The following is a 17,073-nucleotide window of genomic DNA, read 5'->3' on the forward strand; positions in this document are numbered from 1 at the left end:
GTGGAAACGTGACATTATGTATTTGTCCAAACCCATAGATCTGTACAACACCGAGACACAGAGCCCTTGCGTAAATTATGGACTTTATAATAAGGCCTCAATATTGGTTCAGCCATTGTAACAAAAAGCCCCACACTGATGCAAGACATTGGTAACAGAGGAAATTGTGTTCCAGAGCTGGGGAGCGGGGATCAGGGGTGGCAGAAGCGACATACGGTCATTCTCTGTACTTTCTTCCCAATTTTTCTGTAAACCCAAAACTGCTCTAAAAATATAAAGCCTAGTAAAGGATACAGTCTGTTAATAATTTTAAAAAGAGGGGTGGAGGGTGGTACCAACAGGGGCACACCATGTGCAAAGGCCTGGGAATGAGAGGGAAGAGGTGGCGGGCGACGGGGAGGCCGCAGAGGGTGTGAGACGCAAGGAACCGCGTGATCATTTGTTTTCTGGAGCTAGTGTTCTGGCTGCATCCCTTCTCGCCCCTTTTTAAGGCTCATTTCAGTAAATTAGAAAAAGGGCTGGGGCATTGGGCGGTGCCGCCCACTGAGCAGATGCTTCACCCTAAGGGCCCCTCCCAGGCTCAGTCAACTTTGTCCCGGGCCTCCAACCCCTCTGCTCGTTGACTCCAGCCTCATCTCCTGGACCACTTGAATGCTGCCTCTTCTACCAGGCAGCCTCAGAGGGGCCTTGTGAGGAAGACCCCAAATCCCTGTCTCCTCTCCACCCCAGCACAGGGCCCTACATCTGGAAGAGAATTTCCTGAACGCAGGACACAGACATCACAGAGTCAGAGGACACGGCTTTTAAGTGGACCTAAAATACGTCCCCATCAGGGAATTCCCCCGTGGTCCAGTTGTCAGGACTTCACAAAGGTCCAGGGGTTCAATCCCTGGTTGGGGAACCTCACAGCACAGTCAGAAACAAAACAAAACAAATGTCCCCATAGCCCAAAGACTCACACAGATCTCCCCAGAGGGCTCCCCAGGGGACGTCCCCCAGCTCAAGCCTTGGCTCAAGGTTGACCATCCCCTGGGCCCCAGAGCCAATCCAGCCCTCCTCCCACTTTGCAAACACTCAGCCTCGACGGGAGATTGGCCCTATTGCCCTGCCTTAGCCACCTTCACCCACAAGGGCAACCCAAGACCCTGGCACCTACAGAAGGATCTGAGTTTCTTAGAACATTCTCTCCCCCTCAGGGGGTTTAGCATGCCTGCTCTCCCTGATGGGTTCTCGCTTTCCCTGGATGGTGCCCACTCAGTCCCCCAAGCAAGCCTCGCACAAATATGCCTCCTTTAGACACTTCTTCCTGCCTCCAGGAGTGTGAACTAGTGTTGGGCTGAGCCCTGAACCCCTTGTAGCTGCCCAGCCTCGAGATGGAAGAGCCCAGAGACAGCAAGAGAGACCTCAGTGGCTAATGGGATGGGGGAATCTTACACAAAGGGTCCCAGAGCAACACCCCAATGTGTGCGGAGAACATAACAGCAGGCTTTGGCACTTAGGGGAGAGAGAGGCTCCGGTTTATGAGGGAATTGACGTCAGGTGGGCCTGGCTACTAGGCTGTGTAGTTAAGAGAATTGGATAGTCATGTGAGTGAGGCAGAGCCTGGGTGAGCAGAGGATTCACAGAGAGCAACAAACAACCATCTTTTAAAACATATATACTTAAAAAAAGAAAATATTCTCTCTTTGGCTGTGCTGAGTCTTTGTTACTGCATGGGCCCCTCTCTCAATGCAGTAAGTGTGGGTCTCTCATTGCAGGCTCCCCTCCACCTGCCTCATGGTTCACACGCTTCAGGGCACATGGGCTTCAGCGGTTGTGGCTCCCAGGCTCAATTGCTGTGGCTCCCAGGCCCAGCTGCTCCCCAGCATGTGGTGGGATCCTCCTGGACCAGGGATCGAACCCCTGTCTCCTGCATGGGCAGGCAGATTCTTCACCACTGAGCCACCAGGGTCGCCCCAGAACAGCCATCTTAAATGGCCTGACCATTCTCCTAGTGACCTGTTATTTACAGCTGCTCCCCCATCTCCTAGAGACTGATCCTCACAGCCAGGCACCCCGAGTCTATAACCAGGAAGGGGACTCTGTGATACAACATTGTCTCGCTGTCTCACTGCCCACTATGCCAGCCCTCTTGCTGTTCACATTGTTTGCTGAACCCAGGGTAGGAAAGGCGCAAGCAGGGAATCTGGAAGAAGATTCAAGGAGCCTTAGGAGCTGCAGACATGCTTATTCTCTAATACAGCTGGTGCGGTGTCGAGAGGGTCGCAGGTGAAGCTTATATAGGCAGACAGAGCAAACATGGCCTGTGGCCAGGCCAGCGCATCATGACACGCGTGTGCAGCGCGGTAAGTGATCTCAGCTGTTAGGTCACCAGGCAGAGTCATTGTTTACAGAACTCGGGGTGAGAGGGGAAGGCCGTGGGGCGAGAGAACCTGACCGTCGCCATCTTGGCTGCTTGTTCTTTCCCTACAAACCTAGACTCCTCTGCCCTTGGTTAGGTCCTGACACAATGATGTCCAGCAGCCTCTGCCTCTTTCTCCAGCTCCCAGATGGAGGGCAGGGAAACAAGTGGAGAGAGCAGGATGGAGGCCCACGGCAGCCCTCACACTGGAGGGTCCTGCCGGATACACAGACTCTGGCAGGAGTTTGGAAACGAGAGTTTTTTCTCTACTGGCAGCTGGTTAATTTGTCCATGGCATTCCCTGTCCCTCCCACCCCATTTCTGTACGCAGCCTGCGTAAGGACGTGTGAGTCTTCACTTTGGGGCTAAACCCTGGCTGCGGGGGAAGGCTTGCTTATTCCTCAAGTCACAATTATAAGGGGGAAAGCTGGTGAGAGGAGTACTTTTTAACTAAGCTTAAAGCTCTCTCTGCTTTTTGAGAATGAATTAGAAGGAAGCAGGTGTGGGGAGAGAAAGACCTTCTTCTTCTTCTCCTCCACCCTGGGGATCACTAGTGAAAGGGACCACTCTCCTCCCTGCCCTGGCACACCCAGCCCCCCTGTCTGGCCCAGGAATCGCCCAGAGCCCAGAGGCACTTCAGAATTGCCCTCTATGGCCCGGCCCCTCTCTGCTCTTCCTTGGTCAAGGTTTCAGTGGGGTCCGACGTCACTGTTGGAACCGCTCCTGACTGCAAAGGCTAGGAAAGAAACCCAGCCTGCATTCCTGCGAGGGAGTATGACCCACTGTCTGGATTTGACACACTAGAGCCTTCAGAGTGTTTTCCAGCCTCACTGCAGAGCTGCGGAGAGCAAGACACAGAATAATTCACACCTGTGAAAGGAGAGGAGCTGGGTTAACTGCAAACAGCAACTTTTCTTAAACCCGTCAGAGAGCTGAGGCTGCAGGACAAGCAACTAACTTGAAATTTGGGGAGAGATAGGAGCTAAGCATTTGCTTATGTGGTAGGGTCAGTGGGGGTGGGGGGCAGACACTCCTGACCGTGTAATCGCTGGTCAGAAAATGTAGCTAGAAAATTTTCATTCCTGCTCAGGACTGAGAGGCCAAACAACCAAAACACTGGAGTTTAGTACAGAGAATGATTTATTTCGGGGCCAAAGAGAACAGGCAGCTCGTGCTCAGGAAACCCCAATTCCCTGATGGCTCTTGGGGAAAGACTTTTTAAAAGAAAACCTTGGGGTGATGGCTGTAGGGAGTGGGACTTTCTTCTGATTGGTTGGTGGTGAGGTAACCAGGTGACGTCCCTGAATCTCATCCTTCTGGTTCCAGCCAGTGTGGGGTCTACGTGCTTGTGGCCAGGTGTAGACACCATTCTCCACCTGGGGGCCTTAGTTTTTGGAAAACAACTCAAATATATTTTACATTGTTATCTTCATCCCTTCAGGAGAACTAAACTGTGATTCTGTCCTCTTAACTGCCTGAGGCTTCTCTTTGGAACTAGGGGTAGGTCTAGACATCTTTTTCTACAAATGGGACACAGAGGGGATTTTAGAGTTGGGAGGGCCCCACAGGGCCCTGCTCAGTTTCAAAGTCACCTGGGAATGTTCTGTGTGATTGTCCCACCAACTGCATACTCAGGTAGGTTTGTCTTTTGATCTTTCAGTTCAGTCGCTCAGTCATGTCTGACTCTGCGACCCCAAGGACTGCACCACGCCAGGCCTCTCTGTCCATCACCAACTCCCGGAGTTTACTCAAACTCGTGTCCATTGAGTTGGTGATGCCATCCAACCATCTCATCCTCTGTCGTCCCCTTCTCCTCCCACCTTCAATCTTTCCCAGCAGCAGGGTCTTTTCAAATGAGTTAGTTCTTCCTATCAGGTGGCCAAAGTATTGGAGTTTCAGCATCAGTCCTTCCAATGAATATTCAGGACTGATTTCCTTTAGGATGGACTGGTTGGATCTCCTAGCTGTCCAAGGGACTCTCAAGAGTCTTCTCCAGCACCATGGTTTAAAAGCATCAATTCTTCGCCACTCAGCTTTCTTTATAGTCCAACTCTCACATCCATATGTGACTCCTGGAAAAACCATAGCCTTGACTAGACGGACATTTGTTGGCAAAGTAATGTGTCTGCTTTTTAATATGCTGTCTAGGTTGGCCATAGCTTTTCTTCCAAGGAACAAGCGTTTTTTAATTTCATGGCTGCAGTCACCATCTGCAGAGATTCGGGAGCCCCCCAAAATAAAGTCTGTCATTGTTTCCATTGTTTCTCCACCTATTTGCCATGAAATGATGGGACCAGATGCCATGATCTTAGCTTTATGAATGTTGAGTTTTAAGCCAACTTTTTCACTCTCCTCTTTTATTTTCATCAAGAGGCTCTTTAGTTCTTCACTTTCTGCCATAAGGGTGGTGTCATCTCCATATCTGAGGCCATTGATATTTCTCCCAGCAATCTTGATTCCAGCTTGTGCTTCATTCACCCTGGTATTTCACATGATGTACTCTGCTTAGAAATTAAATAAGCAGGGTGACAATATACAGCCTTGACGTACTCCTTTCCTGATTTGGAATCAGTCTGTTGTTACATGTCCATTCTCACTGTTAGTGAATGCTTTTAAAAAAAGTTTTGTTTTACAATCATCTAAAGCATTTACCGGTGACAGTGTTGAATTTTACCTGAGTCCTTGCTCTTGAAAAACAGTGACTTTAAAGGAACACCCCCTCACCCTTTTGCATTCTGAAAACAAACAAAAAACCCCAAAATATCTCACTGCAAAGAAACTTCTTTTCCACATGACTTACGTATGACCCATGAATGCCCCTACTGTTTGTAAAGGACAAGGCCAGACACAGACCCTCCAAGTTCCCGTCTTTGCCTCCTAAACCATAGCTGAAATGTTGGTCCTTACTGGCCCATCAGAGCAAAATGCTTGTCAGTCCAGCTTTGGTTGTTTCTTTCCTTCCTCCAGATCCTGAACTCTGGCCCACCCTCAGCCCGAGCCAGCATGCAGCCCCTTGGAGAATACGCTGGACTTTTGGTGAAGCATCCTCTTCTAGAAAGAATGAGGGTGGGAAGTGGAGTGCGAAGAGGCTTGTTTACTCCCCTTCTAAATGAAAACCTCCTTTATACCCAACACCTGAGCCCTTGTAGGCCTCAGAGTCAAAGCAGCCTCTCTTCTGAGATATCGTCTGTCCCTCTGTTGCAATGACCCCTTCTTTCTTCCTTTACAAGAACCCTTTTGGACAAAAATCTCCCCTAACTCCAGACTTGTTTTGTATTTGAGCCCTGGCTTTCTAAGTCAAGTCTACAAGCACTTTCAGAGAGGCCTGGCTTTTATTACCTGTTTACCCACCCCACCCCCCATACCTCTCCCTTTAGGTAATTTTTTCTTTAAGTTTTTGGCTTATCCTTTCATTTTTTAAAATATAAGGCAAGACGATAACCCAGTGCACCTTGCTCCCATTTTTGGAGAACCAAGGCAGTCAGCCACATGCACCATCTCCATTTTTATACATGCAAACCTCACCCAGGATGTCTCAGCTTAACAAGCTGTCCACAGGGAGACCCTGGGCTTCAGTGAGATTTCAGGGAGATGAAAGCACTTTGTAAATCAGTGGCCCTCAAACCTAAGTGTGTCCTAAATCACTTGGATGGCCTGTTACCAGGTCTTGCCCAGAGTTCCTGACTCAGTGGGCCTGGGTGGGGGCTGGTGAGAGTTTGCCCGAGCTCCCAGGGACCAGACCTTGAGAAGCACTAGTGTGAGCCCCACTCAGGGCAGGGCGAACATACTCCAGTCTCCCTAAGACATCAATACCTCCGAGTGCAGGGCCTGAGGGGACAGCGGTGGGAACGTAGGCCCTGGCTTGACTACAGACCTTGGCCTGACGCTCCACTTTGAAGTTCTCTTCTCAACGGTCGCCCGTGGACGGAAGCTTCTCCTGGGAGCTTGTTAGGCAGGCAGACCCTGACCCAGGCCTGGTAAATCAGAGTCTGTGGTTTACAAAGAGCTCAGGTAAGGCTGTGTTCCCTCAGGTGAGAGGCACTGGCCTGAGTCTCCACACACCCTGGTTTTTATCTATGGAATAGGGGGCTGATGGCCCCTGGAATGAAGCTGAAGAGGACAGAGGCTTTATCTGAGTTTGACTGAGTAGGGTGAGCACTCACCCTCTAGCCACACGAACGGCCTCCTCCTTGTGCTCTCTGCCCCTACCCACAGCAGACCCCGTCCGGGCAGTGTTTGGCTTGAGGCACAGCTGGGCAAAGTGCTGCCAGGGGCCCTGGCCTGCTGCTGCCTAAGTGTCCGTCCCCGAGGGCTTCTCTTTCCTTCCTCTTCACGGTCTCCAGGGGTGTCAAGTCGGTCCTGTGACCCCACAGACCCTGTTCCAGAGGATAGCAGCCTGAAGCTCCTTAGTGCCTGGGGGGGTGTCCACTCAGAGCCTGGGAAATGAACTAGTTGGAGGACATTTTGGCAAAAGTCACGAGGACACTTAGCAAATCCATGGCTGTCTGGAGTGAGGGAGGGGACTGAGAGATACTGTCTGCCCCCGGCTCGCCCCGTCTACCTGGGAAACGCTCAAGTCACTGGGCAGAGGGTGTGGGTGGGAGGGGCGGCAGGGGCCTGAGGCTGGAGTTTCCCCCTCGAGCCCTCTGTCTGCCTGCGGGGCCAGCTCAGATAGGAGGGTTTATGGGACGGCGGGAGAAGATCCCAGAGAAAATGCCAGGGCCACCGAGAGAATAGCCCCTGGCAGGTAAGGCAGGGGCTCCCCACCCCTGTTCAGAGGCTCAGCGCACTTCCTCCTCTACTTTCTCTCCAGGTGAGGTCACCTCAGCCCACCAGGTTCCCCACCCTTCCCCACCCCTATTGCTCACCAGACCCTGCTCCAGGAGCCAGAGGACAACATGACTCTGATTCCTACCATCCCTGTGAAGCAGGAGGCTCAAGCCTCGACTCCCAGCTCAGGGCCTCCCTCACCAGGTGCTGGGGCTGAAACCAGCTCCACTTGGGGCTGTGAGGGGCTGATGTGTGTGGGTCTAGGACCCCCACCCTGTTCTAGGACCAAAGACAGCCAGGGTGGCTGTGTCCTCCAGGACAGAGGCCTCTGTTCTGAGCATTACAGGGTCCTCCTGAATCTTTCAGGAGTCCCCCACTCCACCCTCTGCTCCTGGCAGGTGCTATTCCATTTTACACATGAAGCCACTGAGGCTCAGTGATAAGTGGCCACTCAGGTCCTACTGACGGTCAGTAAAGTGTTGTTAGCACCCAAAGTGAAGGTCACTCGGTCATGTTCGATTCTGCGGTCCCATGGACTATACAGTCCGTGGAATTCTCCAGGCCAGAATACTGGAGTGGGTAGCTGTTCCCTTCTCCAGGCGATCTTCCAAACCCAGGGATCGAACCCAGATTTCCCACATTGCAGGTGGATTCTTTACCAGCTGAGTCACTAGGGAAGCCCAAGAATACTGGGGTGGGTATCCTATCCCTTCTCCAGCATATCTTCCTGATCCAGGAATCAAACTGGGGTCTCCTGCATTGCAGGTGGGTTCTTTACTAGCTGAGCTTCCAGGGAAGCCCACTTAGCACCCAAAGTCCTGCTCATTGTCCTACTGGGCCAAGCAGGTGGAGAGGGAGACTGAGGGCTCTCGGGGCCTAGACTGGGACTCTGGGTTCAGAGGCACAAAGGCCATCCTGCTGTGCTGGTGTGCAGTTCTGACATGCAGCTCTGTGAAGGCTGAAAGGCAGAAGAGGTCCTGTCTGCAGAGCCCATCTCGGAGTTATGGCCTTTGTCGGGTATTAATAAAACCTGCTGGGGGAGGTGCCCCATCTCACGTTGGGGTGCAGGCACTGACTTGGGCCCGCTCACCCCATCCTGCCTGGCATCATGTGACAGGAGCACTCTGGAGCCATCTGTTGGGTTTGGGATCAGAAGTCAAACAGCCTAGAAAGGGGTCCTTAGGCCCTGCCCCCCGGAGTGGGGCTAGCTGTGGTCAGGTCGGATGGTCAGTACAGGGCCAGCCTTGGGTGGGGCTGAACCATCCACCTGATGAAAGTTTAACTCAGAGACCGAAGCGGCAGGTCCTGGCATCTTGAGGGCAGCTGGCTTTGGCAGAAGGAACAGAACAGCTCAGAAGGAAAGAATGCAGCCGTATTTTCATTAAGGAATTTATTTCTCTTAAAAAAAAAACCAAAACAACAGTGGTTCGATCTAGATACAGCAGCACTGTGACATATTCGAGGAAACATACAAAGATTCAGAGCAGCAGGAGAACAAAAGCCGGTCTCTTCAGGAACGACCTCCAAAATGGAACTATTTTTATTCATCAATGTTAAAATTTCCCTGAAAAAAAAAAAAAAGAAACCTTTGGATACTAGAAGAATTATTATTTTCGCACTACCAACAGCCACGAAGCTCTTCTAATTGAGAACACTTGCTTCTGATCTATTACAAAAATGACTTAGTGATGCACCGGAGCAAGACGTCTAGATTCTTCTTTTGGGGTGTGTCTTTCCCTCGGAAGGAGAGCTAGCGTTTCAAAAGTTTTAGCCACTGTCCACAGCACAAGACTTTAAAGTTAGACCTGATGAGCACCCCACCTGCTGGAGCTGGAAAAGCTGGGCTGGTTTGTTGTAGGTACAGAAGGGGTCTCGGGGGATGAGGTGTCACCGTCTTGGTCTGTTGTGATCAGAAAGACGTGAGCTCTCTGCCATTCATGACTCACAGCCCTGCGCTTGGAGATGCACAAAGACTTCACATGCTTTCTGTACAAAGGCTAAAATGTTAGGAGGTCCTACTTCAGAGTGTGGAGCTAGAGAACAGGAGACGACCAGAGGGGTTGCCCCCAGGTACACAATCACATAGCAAACTGAGAGGCGAGCCCAGTGTCACCCTGGCTAGCGTTCCCTCTTCATCTCTGGGGACTGCTGACAGTCGGCAAGGCTGCTGTTCCCCTTGGCCGAGGCCTAGGGTGCCAAGTTCAGGGGGCTGCGGGGCTCCCTCTGTATTGAGGTCTGGGTCAGCAGTTTGCATGAGAAAGTTGGTGGGAAAACTTCGAGGGATGGGGGGAGGACAGGGTGTGAAAGGATGAGGAGCCTCCATGGTGAGCTGGGCACCTTGGAATAGCTTGGACACCTCCTGCCTCTCGGAGGGCAGGCCCTCAACATCATCCAGGCTTGCTAGGTCCAAGGGCAGGCAGCCACATTCCACTTGTGCCTTTGATGTCAAGGCTGCACTCCCACACGTGATCTCAGAACTCACTGCCATTTGCCCCCATGGGCTGCCTGAGAAGCGTGCACACACCAGACCCCACTGTGAGCTTCCAGGGAGCATGGCCTCTGACACAGAGGCTCTCTTTTGCTGAGAGCAGTGCCTTTTGGGACAGAAGCCCTCCTGGGACTGCTCAAGACAGAGCAACATTTGACTACTGTGCCAGCCAACTGCCCTTGTAAGAAGCCTCGTGGTTTTCAAAGTGATGATCCGGCCTAGAAAGATCAGAGGATGAGCTGTTGTGGGAGGTGGTGCCATCCTCCAGGAAGGTGGGGTTGGGTCTTTGTGATCTTAAGAGTGATATTATGGGAGAATCCCACCGCCAGGGGCTTGAGAAACACTCCTGGGTCATGGTGATCATGGCAGAGAGACCACCCCCATCCCACCGGGTACAGCGGCTTGTCTCCTGAAAAGTGGAAGCAGAGACGCTTTTGCAAGACCCTGCGTCTCACGTCAAAGGCACAAAGTCAGCGAAGATCCGGTGAGAAGAACATAAAGACTCGGAGGAAGAAAGGCTCTTCCATGAAGAGCTCCAATGCAGTAAAAAGATTTAAATCCACTCGCTGTCCAAAGATGCCTCATCCTGGACAGGTGGATGGTAGGAAGTTTTCTTCTTAATTAAAAAGAAATCTTTAAAAAAATGCAGCTATAGAAAACAAGCCAGAGTAGAAGCTTGTGGGGGGCGGTTGGTACAGGGTCGGGGCATCCAGGGGCAGGACCTGTGGGGACCCCGAGAGGAGGGGGCTGACTTTCAGGCACTATTCTAAATGAAGTACAGAGCAATGGGCCTAAAGGAAGAGCAGGATTGCAAAGGCCAACGAGTCTGACTCTGTGTCCTCTGGGCACTCGGGGGCAGGTAGTGACTGTGAAGCAAGACGCCTGTGATTCTGAGAGCCATGCAAAGCTCTGTGCTTTTAGCATCTCTGCTCTCACAATGTAGAAACACACTGGTTCATGTTTCCTTTCTTGCTCCTTGAGGATGCTTAATGCAAACCGACAGTGCATTGGCTTTGAGGTGCAAAGAGACGGACTTCTGCACACCAGTCAATTTGGAAAAGCTTGGGTCGCTGTGAACGCGGCAAAATGAATGAAACTTCCAGACAGGAGGGTGGTGGCGTGGGCTGGTGACTATCCCAGCAGGATGACTGTCCCTCTTTTGATTAAGAAAGGAAGGTCAGTCAGAGCTCGAGGATCTTAAAATACTGGTCAAAGAGCTCCACTTCCTCAGCAAAAATTCAGTATAGCTGTTTGTATTCATCTTGTACTCAGCCCAGGAAAGCGAAGGGAAGCAGCCTTGGAGACATGAGCTGGTCTTGAAGAAAATAATACTGTATTAAAGGGATCTGAGGGAAGCCCAACTGTTTCCTGGCTCCTCTTTGCTTGTAAAATGGCCTCAAAATGGTCAGTTGCAAAGGTCAGGCGCCTGTCTAGCGCCCAGACCCAGTGGCAAGGGTTGGGGAAGAGCATGGGAACTACACACAAGGCTGACACACTGGCTTCTCTCTCTTCCTGAAACCTCAGGCTCCAAAGCTGCCTGGTCACCTACAGAAGTAAGTTTGGGAGAATCGGAAGCCCCACGGGTGGCCTGAGGCCGTGGCTCTCACACTCCGGGGTGCAGCAAAGTGACCTGGCAAGCCTTCTGAAGAAGCGGGTTCCTGGACCTACTCCCAGAAAACCCCATTCTGTGGGTTTGGGGTGGAGCCCGGAATCTGTATTTTGATGGGAGATGTCACCGCAGGAAGTACAGGGCCCACACCGGGAGAAACCCGGGTAGCTGCCTGGTGGCTGAGACCAGGTCTGACCGAGGCCAACTGGGCAGGCAGGGGAGCATGGGATGTTGACTTTTCACCCCGTCCGGGAGGGGAGGCAAAGGCAGATTTGCTCCTTGTCATCTTGTGAAGGCAGCAGGGGAAGGCCGGAGGCAACCTGGGGCTGGACGGCCATGCTCAAAGGGCCCTCTAGAGGCCCTGGGCTGGCAAAGCCACCAAGTCCCCTGGGGCTGCTTGTGCCTGGAGACTTGAGATGCCCAGTTAATACGTGCCTCTGCGCTCCCTCGCCCAGAAAGGACGGTGAGTCCTGAGCTCCTTTGGTGGCCCAGCCTCTCCCATTTGCTTGGAGAACCAACCACATCCATCCATCCATCCATGTCACCTGGGCCCCTCGAAGCTCTCAAGACCTTCTGATCCGTATATACTCAAGGGATATGCCTGGAGGCCCTGGGCAAACCACTCTCCCCTCTACAAACCCAAGACCTCTGCCCCCTGATGCTTCCATGGGCTGGAAGGGCTTGGGACTCTTGGGGTTCCATGACTACTTATCCTTGCTATGTGTCTCTTTAAAATAGAATAAAGTAATCCCCAAATGCAAGACTCTTGAAAACACACTGGCTCCAGCAGTCAGAACCTGCTCAGAAAGAAGAGGCCTAGACATCACTGTGCTGAAGACTCTCAGCTCCAAGTACTGGCCGCCTTTCAGAAGAGGAGGCCGAGCCCGAAGCAACGGCGGCATCACGTGCCCCCAAAGGGAAGTGCATGTTCTGATGGAGCAGAGCTCAGGTGACTCCACGCACCCAATGGAAGGTATTCTGGCTGGGGGTGATGTCCCAGTGTGCCTTTGGGCATTTAATTCAGATGGTTACAAGCCAACAGAACGAGGATGCCAAATGAGGAAAAGCTTATAGAGATGGATACAACCAATCCTTTAAAGGTGAAGTGTGGATCATTTTCTACATTTAATAAAAACATTTTCTCATTTGAGGCTCTGGAAGTCTTGAGTCACATTTTTCATTGCTGTTGTAAATCCCCCCCTCCCACCAATCCCCCTCTAAAATGTCTTAAAACACATGGTTTAACAGTGGCTGCACAGAAAATATACACCCTCAAAGTCTGACTTTCTTTTAAATACAAATATACAAAATGTAAACTGAGACAATAGAGAAATTTACAAAACTTTTCTTTAAAAATAATAAAGACAAAATTCAGTTCTAGTTATTAGGATGCTATTAAAATACGTGCAAGTTGTATCCAACTGGATTTCTATTGCAATGTTCGCCAGAGACACGTCCAATCCATCTCGGCTCGAGGGCCGCCTCCAAACACAGACCTGAGTGGAAATCTCTTTGAGGAACTGGGAGGCTCCCCATCTCAGGGGTGGGCCGCCTCCTTCCCCGGCTCCTGGAGGGCTTCCCCGCCCGCCCGCCAGGGTGGGAGCTCCTCTGGTTGCAATTCTGCTTCTAAGAAGAAGGGTCCAGGCTGGTCCCACCGTGGACTTCAGGCCAGAGCTGCAACTAGCTGCTTCCGGTGGAGTTTGAACTCACGTGGTTTGAATTGATGTGGTGGTTAAAACTGGTCTTGGAATTGGGTGAACTCTTGGAATTGTTTTGATGCTGGGAGGGGGCGGTGAGCAGAGAGGAGAGAGAGAGCAAAAGCAAGTCAGTCATTGCAGAGTCAGGCCCTGGGGCCCTCGCCTCACAGGGGCCTCGGAATCTGAGCCGGAAGGGGCTTGGGTGACCAGCCCTCCCTCTTGCTTTCTGCTGCCTTCTGTTTTCCCCCCACAGGCCTAGGTCCACAGACCACCCTGCGGGCAGAGGGCTTCTCCTGGTGCCCGGGCGGAGGGCTTCTCCAGAAGCCCAAGCCAGGAAGGAGGCGGTCCCTCTATATTAATATCTACATGGTTAGACCTGCTGGCCTGGAGTTAGGCTGCCAGTTCAAACCCTAAATGTGCCACTTCTTAGCTGAGTGACCTTGAGCAAGCGTCTGACTCCGTTGGCTGCCTAGCCTTTGTAAGGTGGGGTAGGAGCCACTTGTGCCCAGGGCTGTTGGAAAAAGGAAACAAGGCTGTGTATACAAAGGGCTCTCTTGGGTGCCCGGCTCCGGAACCACGAGCTGCTCACCCTTAGCACCCCCGGAAGTCTCTCAGCATCCCATCCCAGGAGAGGAAAGTTCCGGGCGTCTGCTCCCCCCGTTGGTGGTGTTGTCGGGCACGTGCTGAGGCCACTGTTCTCCACCCCACTAAGTCCTCTTTCCACCCCGGGCAGCGAGCATCTCCATCCTGCATTTTCCGATGGGCAAACAGAGGCTGGGAGAGGGTCATTGAGCTGCCACCCAACCGGGAAGGGGTCAGGGCTGGATTTGAACCTGGACTGTGAGCTTCCATAGCAAACACCTGTCCCAGAATCTGGGGCTGTCCTGTCAGAGGTGGAGGTCATTTCTGTCTGGAATTTCAATTTTACTTGATGGAGGCATTTGAAAATTATATTTTTACAGTAGGCGGAGATGAGTATGTTTGTGGAATAGGGGGTGAAACTCTCATGAAGTTTCTAGATAAAACTGCAAACTTGGGCCCTCAGTCTGCATTTTCTCTCTGGATTCTGCCAGATCCATGCTCCCCACCCTGTTATCCCAGATCCTCTGCGTGGGCTCACAGGCTGTGTGACCTTGAGCAAGTTCCCTAACCCCTCTCAGCCTCAGTTTCCTCATCTGTGAAATGGGGTGATGGGAGCACTTCCGGGGCTCACCCTCCGCTAAGGTCCCCAAAGGAGGGATGCGGTTTTGCCTGCTGCTGCATCCTAAGTCCTCAGGTAACAGTCTGGCATGAGTAGGTTCTCAATACACACTGGTGGAATGAATGGCTGAACGGAGGCCTGGGGTTTTATGAAGATTAAATAGGAGACGCCTTCAAAAAGCACTCAGCGCAGGGCCTGGCCCACGGTGGAGTGCCACAGCCATCTGGTCCCTGTTATTTAAGGGGGAGGGAGGTGGGATGCCAAGGGTCTGGGGACAGAGCTGCACCTGCCTTCACCTCTTCATCCCCCTGGGGAGAGGGGCTGCTCCTGTGGGCTGGGAGAGAGGAGAGTAAGGAACCAGGGGCCTCGCAGGTCTGGGGATGGGACCACGCCTTCTTAAAGGACCAGGCCAGGAGGGGGCGCTATAGTGACTAACCCCTTCTTGGTGGCAGGGATGAGGGTAGGGGTCTCTCTCCAAGGCCTGCCTGGTCCTGCCTGGGACATTTCTCCCATTTGGCCCCATCAACCCTTGATCCAACACCAGGCTCTGAGAGAAGAATACCTTTTCCTGAGGGACAAAGTCTCCTCTGGCTGCCGGCTGGAAGGCCCAGCATCAAACTACAGGGCCCCTCCTCAGGAGCCCCGAGGTTCTGTGGGGATCGCCTGTGCAACACCAGGTACACCTGTTCTCTGTCAAATCTTTGCGTGCATAACTGGCGTCGCCTTTACAAAGATTCTCAACCAGGGACGTTTTTTGTCCCCAGGCCCTGGGGACATATTTGACTGACACACAGGAGTGGATGCTACTGCCATCTACTGGCTGGAGGCCAGGGGTGCTGCTGAACCCCTAAAGGCACAGGACAGCCCCCACAACAAAGAATAAACCCAATGCATCGACAGCGCTGAGGCTGAGGAACCCTGACAGAGGGTGAACTTTGGGTTTGCCCCTCCGCTCTGGGGACCTCATTAACCAGTGGGTTTCAAGGCACTTCACACAGGTTGCCTGTCCTTCCAGGCTGCAGCTGCAACCCCTGGTCTCCCCGGCCAGCAAGTTGGTCTCAGTGCTATGCAAGGGTCAGGCCTGGGGTTCCCGGAGCTGAGACCAGGGCATCCAGGTTGGGGTGGGAGGTGAGGGTCTCACCTGACGCTTGAAGAGCCTCTGGAGCAGCCCTTTCTTTGGCGGTTCCGGAGGGTGGCTTCGGTTCAGGTCCGGTGAGAGGGTACCGTGGGGTCCGAACACGTTCAGCTCCTTAAAGCACTCTGTTTCTATCATCTGGAGAAGCGGTCAAAACACAGGCAGGGTAAGGGCTGTCCAGGCCATCCCGGGGGGACAGGCAGCCCAGCAGCCCGGCCGTGGGTGACACTGTCCCTGCCAGGCCCTCCACTCGCCCGGGGTGAGACCCCGGCAGCTCCCCGCCCGCCCATGCCTCTCCCAGACCGCCTGGTGAGCCGTCCTCACTCAGAAGCCAGAAGCCGGCCAGGCCCTCCACTCGCCCGGGGTGAGACCCCAGCAGCTCCCCGCCTGCCCATGCCTCTCCCAGACCGCCTGGTGAGCCGTCCTCACTCAGAAGACAGAAGCCGGCCACGGAGGCTGGGATGGAGGTGCTCATTTTCCAGCCACCCTCAGCTCCTCCTTCACCCCAGGGCTCTGCACCGTCCCACTCCAGGGCTGCAGGCCAACCTCCCCATCATGTCTATCTCACATGAACCAGCTCGGACTGGGCTCCATCCTCGTGTGCAGTGCGGTAATGGGAGCACTTTGCTGGCTCACCCTGCACTAAGATCCCCAAAGGAGGGATGCAGTTTTGCCTGCTGGTGCATCTTCAGTCCTCAGGTAACCACCCCGACTCCATCACCCACCTCGGGCCTCCAGCTGCTGCCGTTTCCCAGCCACGCTTCTCCAGAGTCATCTGGATAGGCCTCCTCTCCCCACCCCGCCAGCTCCTGACCCTGCAGCACGCCACCGCCCCAGTCTGCCCACCAGAACACCGCCCCCGTCCCCCCCTTCCCCCGCCTCGCCGTCAGAGCAGCCCCGCCCCCGCTTTGGGGTGAAGCTGAGGACCCCACCGTGCTCACCTCGCTTTGCCACGGGATGGGCACAGAGCCCGTGGAGAACTTGGAGTAGAAGTCGTCGTCCGTGTGGTCCAGGTTGACGCCCTTCACGGTGGAGAACTGCTCGATGTCCAAGACGTCCTTGCAGTACACGGCCCGGGGCTGGGGAGGGAGGGATTTGAATGGGGAGCGGGGGCGGGGGGGTGGTGGTGGGGTGGTGCAGGGAAGGGGGGGCAGGGGTGGTCTCCCAGGGCCTCCCCCCAGCCCTGGGAACCTGGGCTGCCCTGGCTCAGTGGGACCAAGGGGCCCCCAGTTGGGGTGATGAGAACTCAAGGCGCCTTCCTGCCATCACTGACCCACACAGGCTGTGATGGGGCATGTCCCCAGGAGGACCACTCTGGCCCTTCCCACATCAGAGGCCAGTCAGAAGCGGTAGGTCACCATGCAGGCTCGTCTGCCACACACAGCCCTGGGCTGGGGTCCCAGCTGTGGTGCTTAGGTACTTTGGGAAAGTCACATAACCCCTGAAGGCCTTAGTTTCCTCGCCTGCAAAATGGGGACAATCGAGGCACTAGGACAGGAGGCTGTTGTCAGTGCTGCTATGGACCTGATGCTGTAACCCTGGTGATCTCTTTCATCTCTCTTGTCCGCCAAACATGCTCTGGGGCTGCAGTTCAGGGACTCACAGAGACAAACCCGGGCCCTGCCCTCTGGGAGTTCAAGATCGGTGGGGGAGGGCTCCCAAGGGCTCTAGGAGCCTGGGAATCTGGAAATGAAAACTTCATAGAGGTGATGAAGCTAGGGTGGGTGCAGAGAGACCTCCTCAGACCAGGCGATGCTCTGCTACTGGCAGAT

The 17,073-nt window shown here is 53.5% G+C and overlaps 1 protein-coding gene across 1 annotated transcript in view; it reads right to left on the reverse strand.

Moving 5' to 3' along the window:
- Positions 1-8,544: 8,544 nt before the first annotated feature.
- GRK5 (G protein-coupled receptor kinase 5) overlaps positions 8,545-17,073 on the reverse strand; it is a 232,659-nt gene continuing 224,130 nt past the window's right edge. Inside the window, exons 14-16 of the mRNA XM_070363781.1 lie at positions 16,243-16,380; positions 15,308-15,439; positions 8,545-13,047 (exon numbers count right to left, since the gene is read on the reverse strand). Of these exons, the coding sequence (XP_070219882.1) occupies positions 12,949-13,047; positions 15,308-15,439; positions 16,243-16,380 (369 nt within the window). The 3' untranslated portion in view covers positions 8,545-12,948. The remainder of the gene's footprint in view (positions 13,048-15,307; positions 15,440-16,242; positions 16,381-17,073) is intronic.

This window comes from Bos mutus, chromosome 26 (assembly GCF_027580195.1).
Source record: "Bos mutus isolate GX-2022 chromosome 26, NWIPB_WYAK_1.1, whole genome shotgun sequence".
In the NCBI taxonomy this organism is placed as follows: Eukaryota; Metazoa; Chordata; class Mammalia; order Artiodactyla; family Bovidae; genus Bos; species Bos mutus.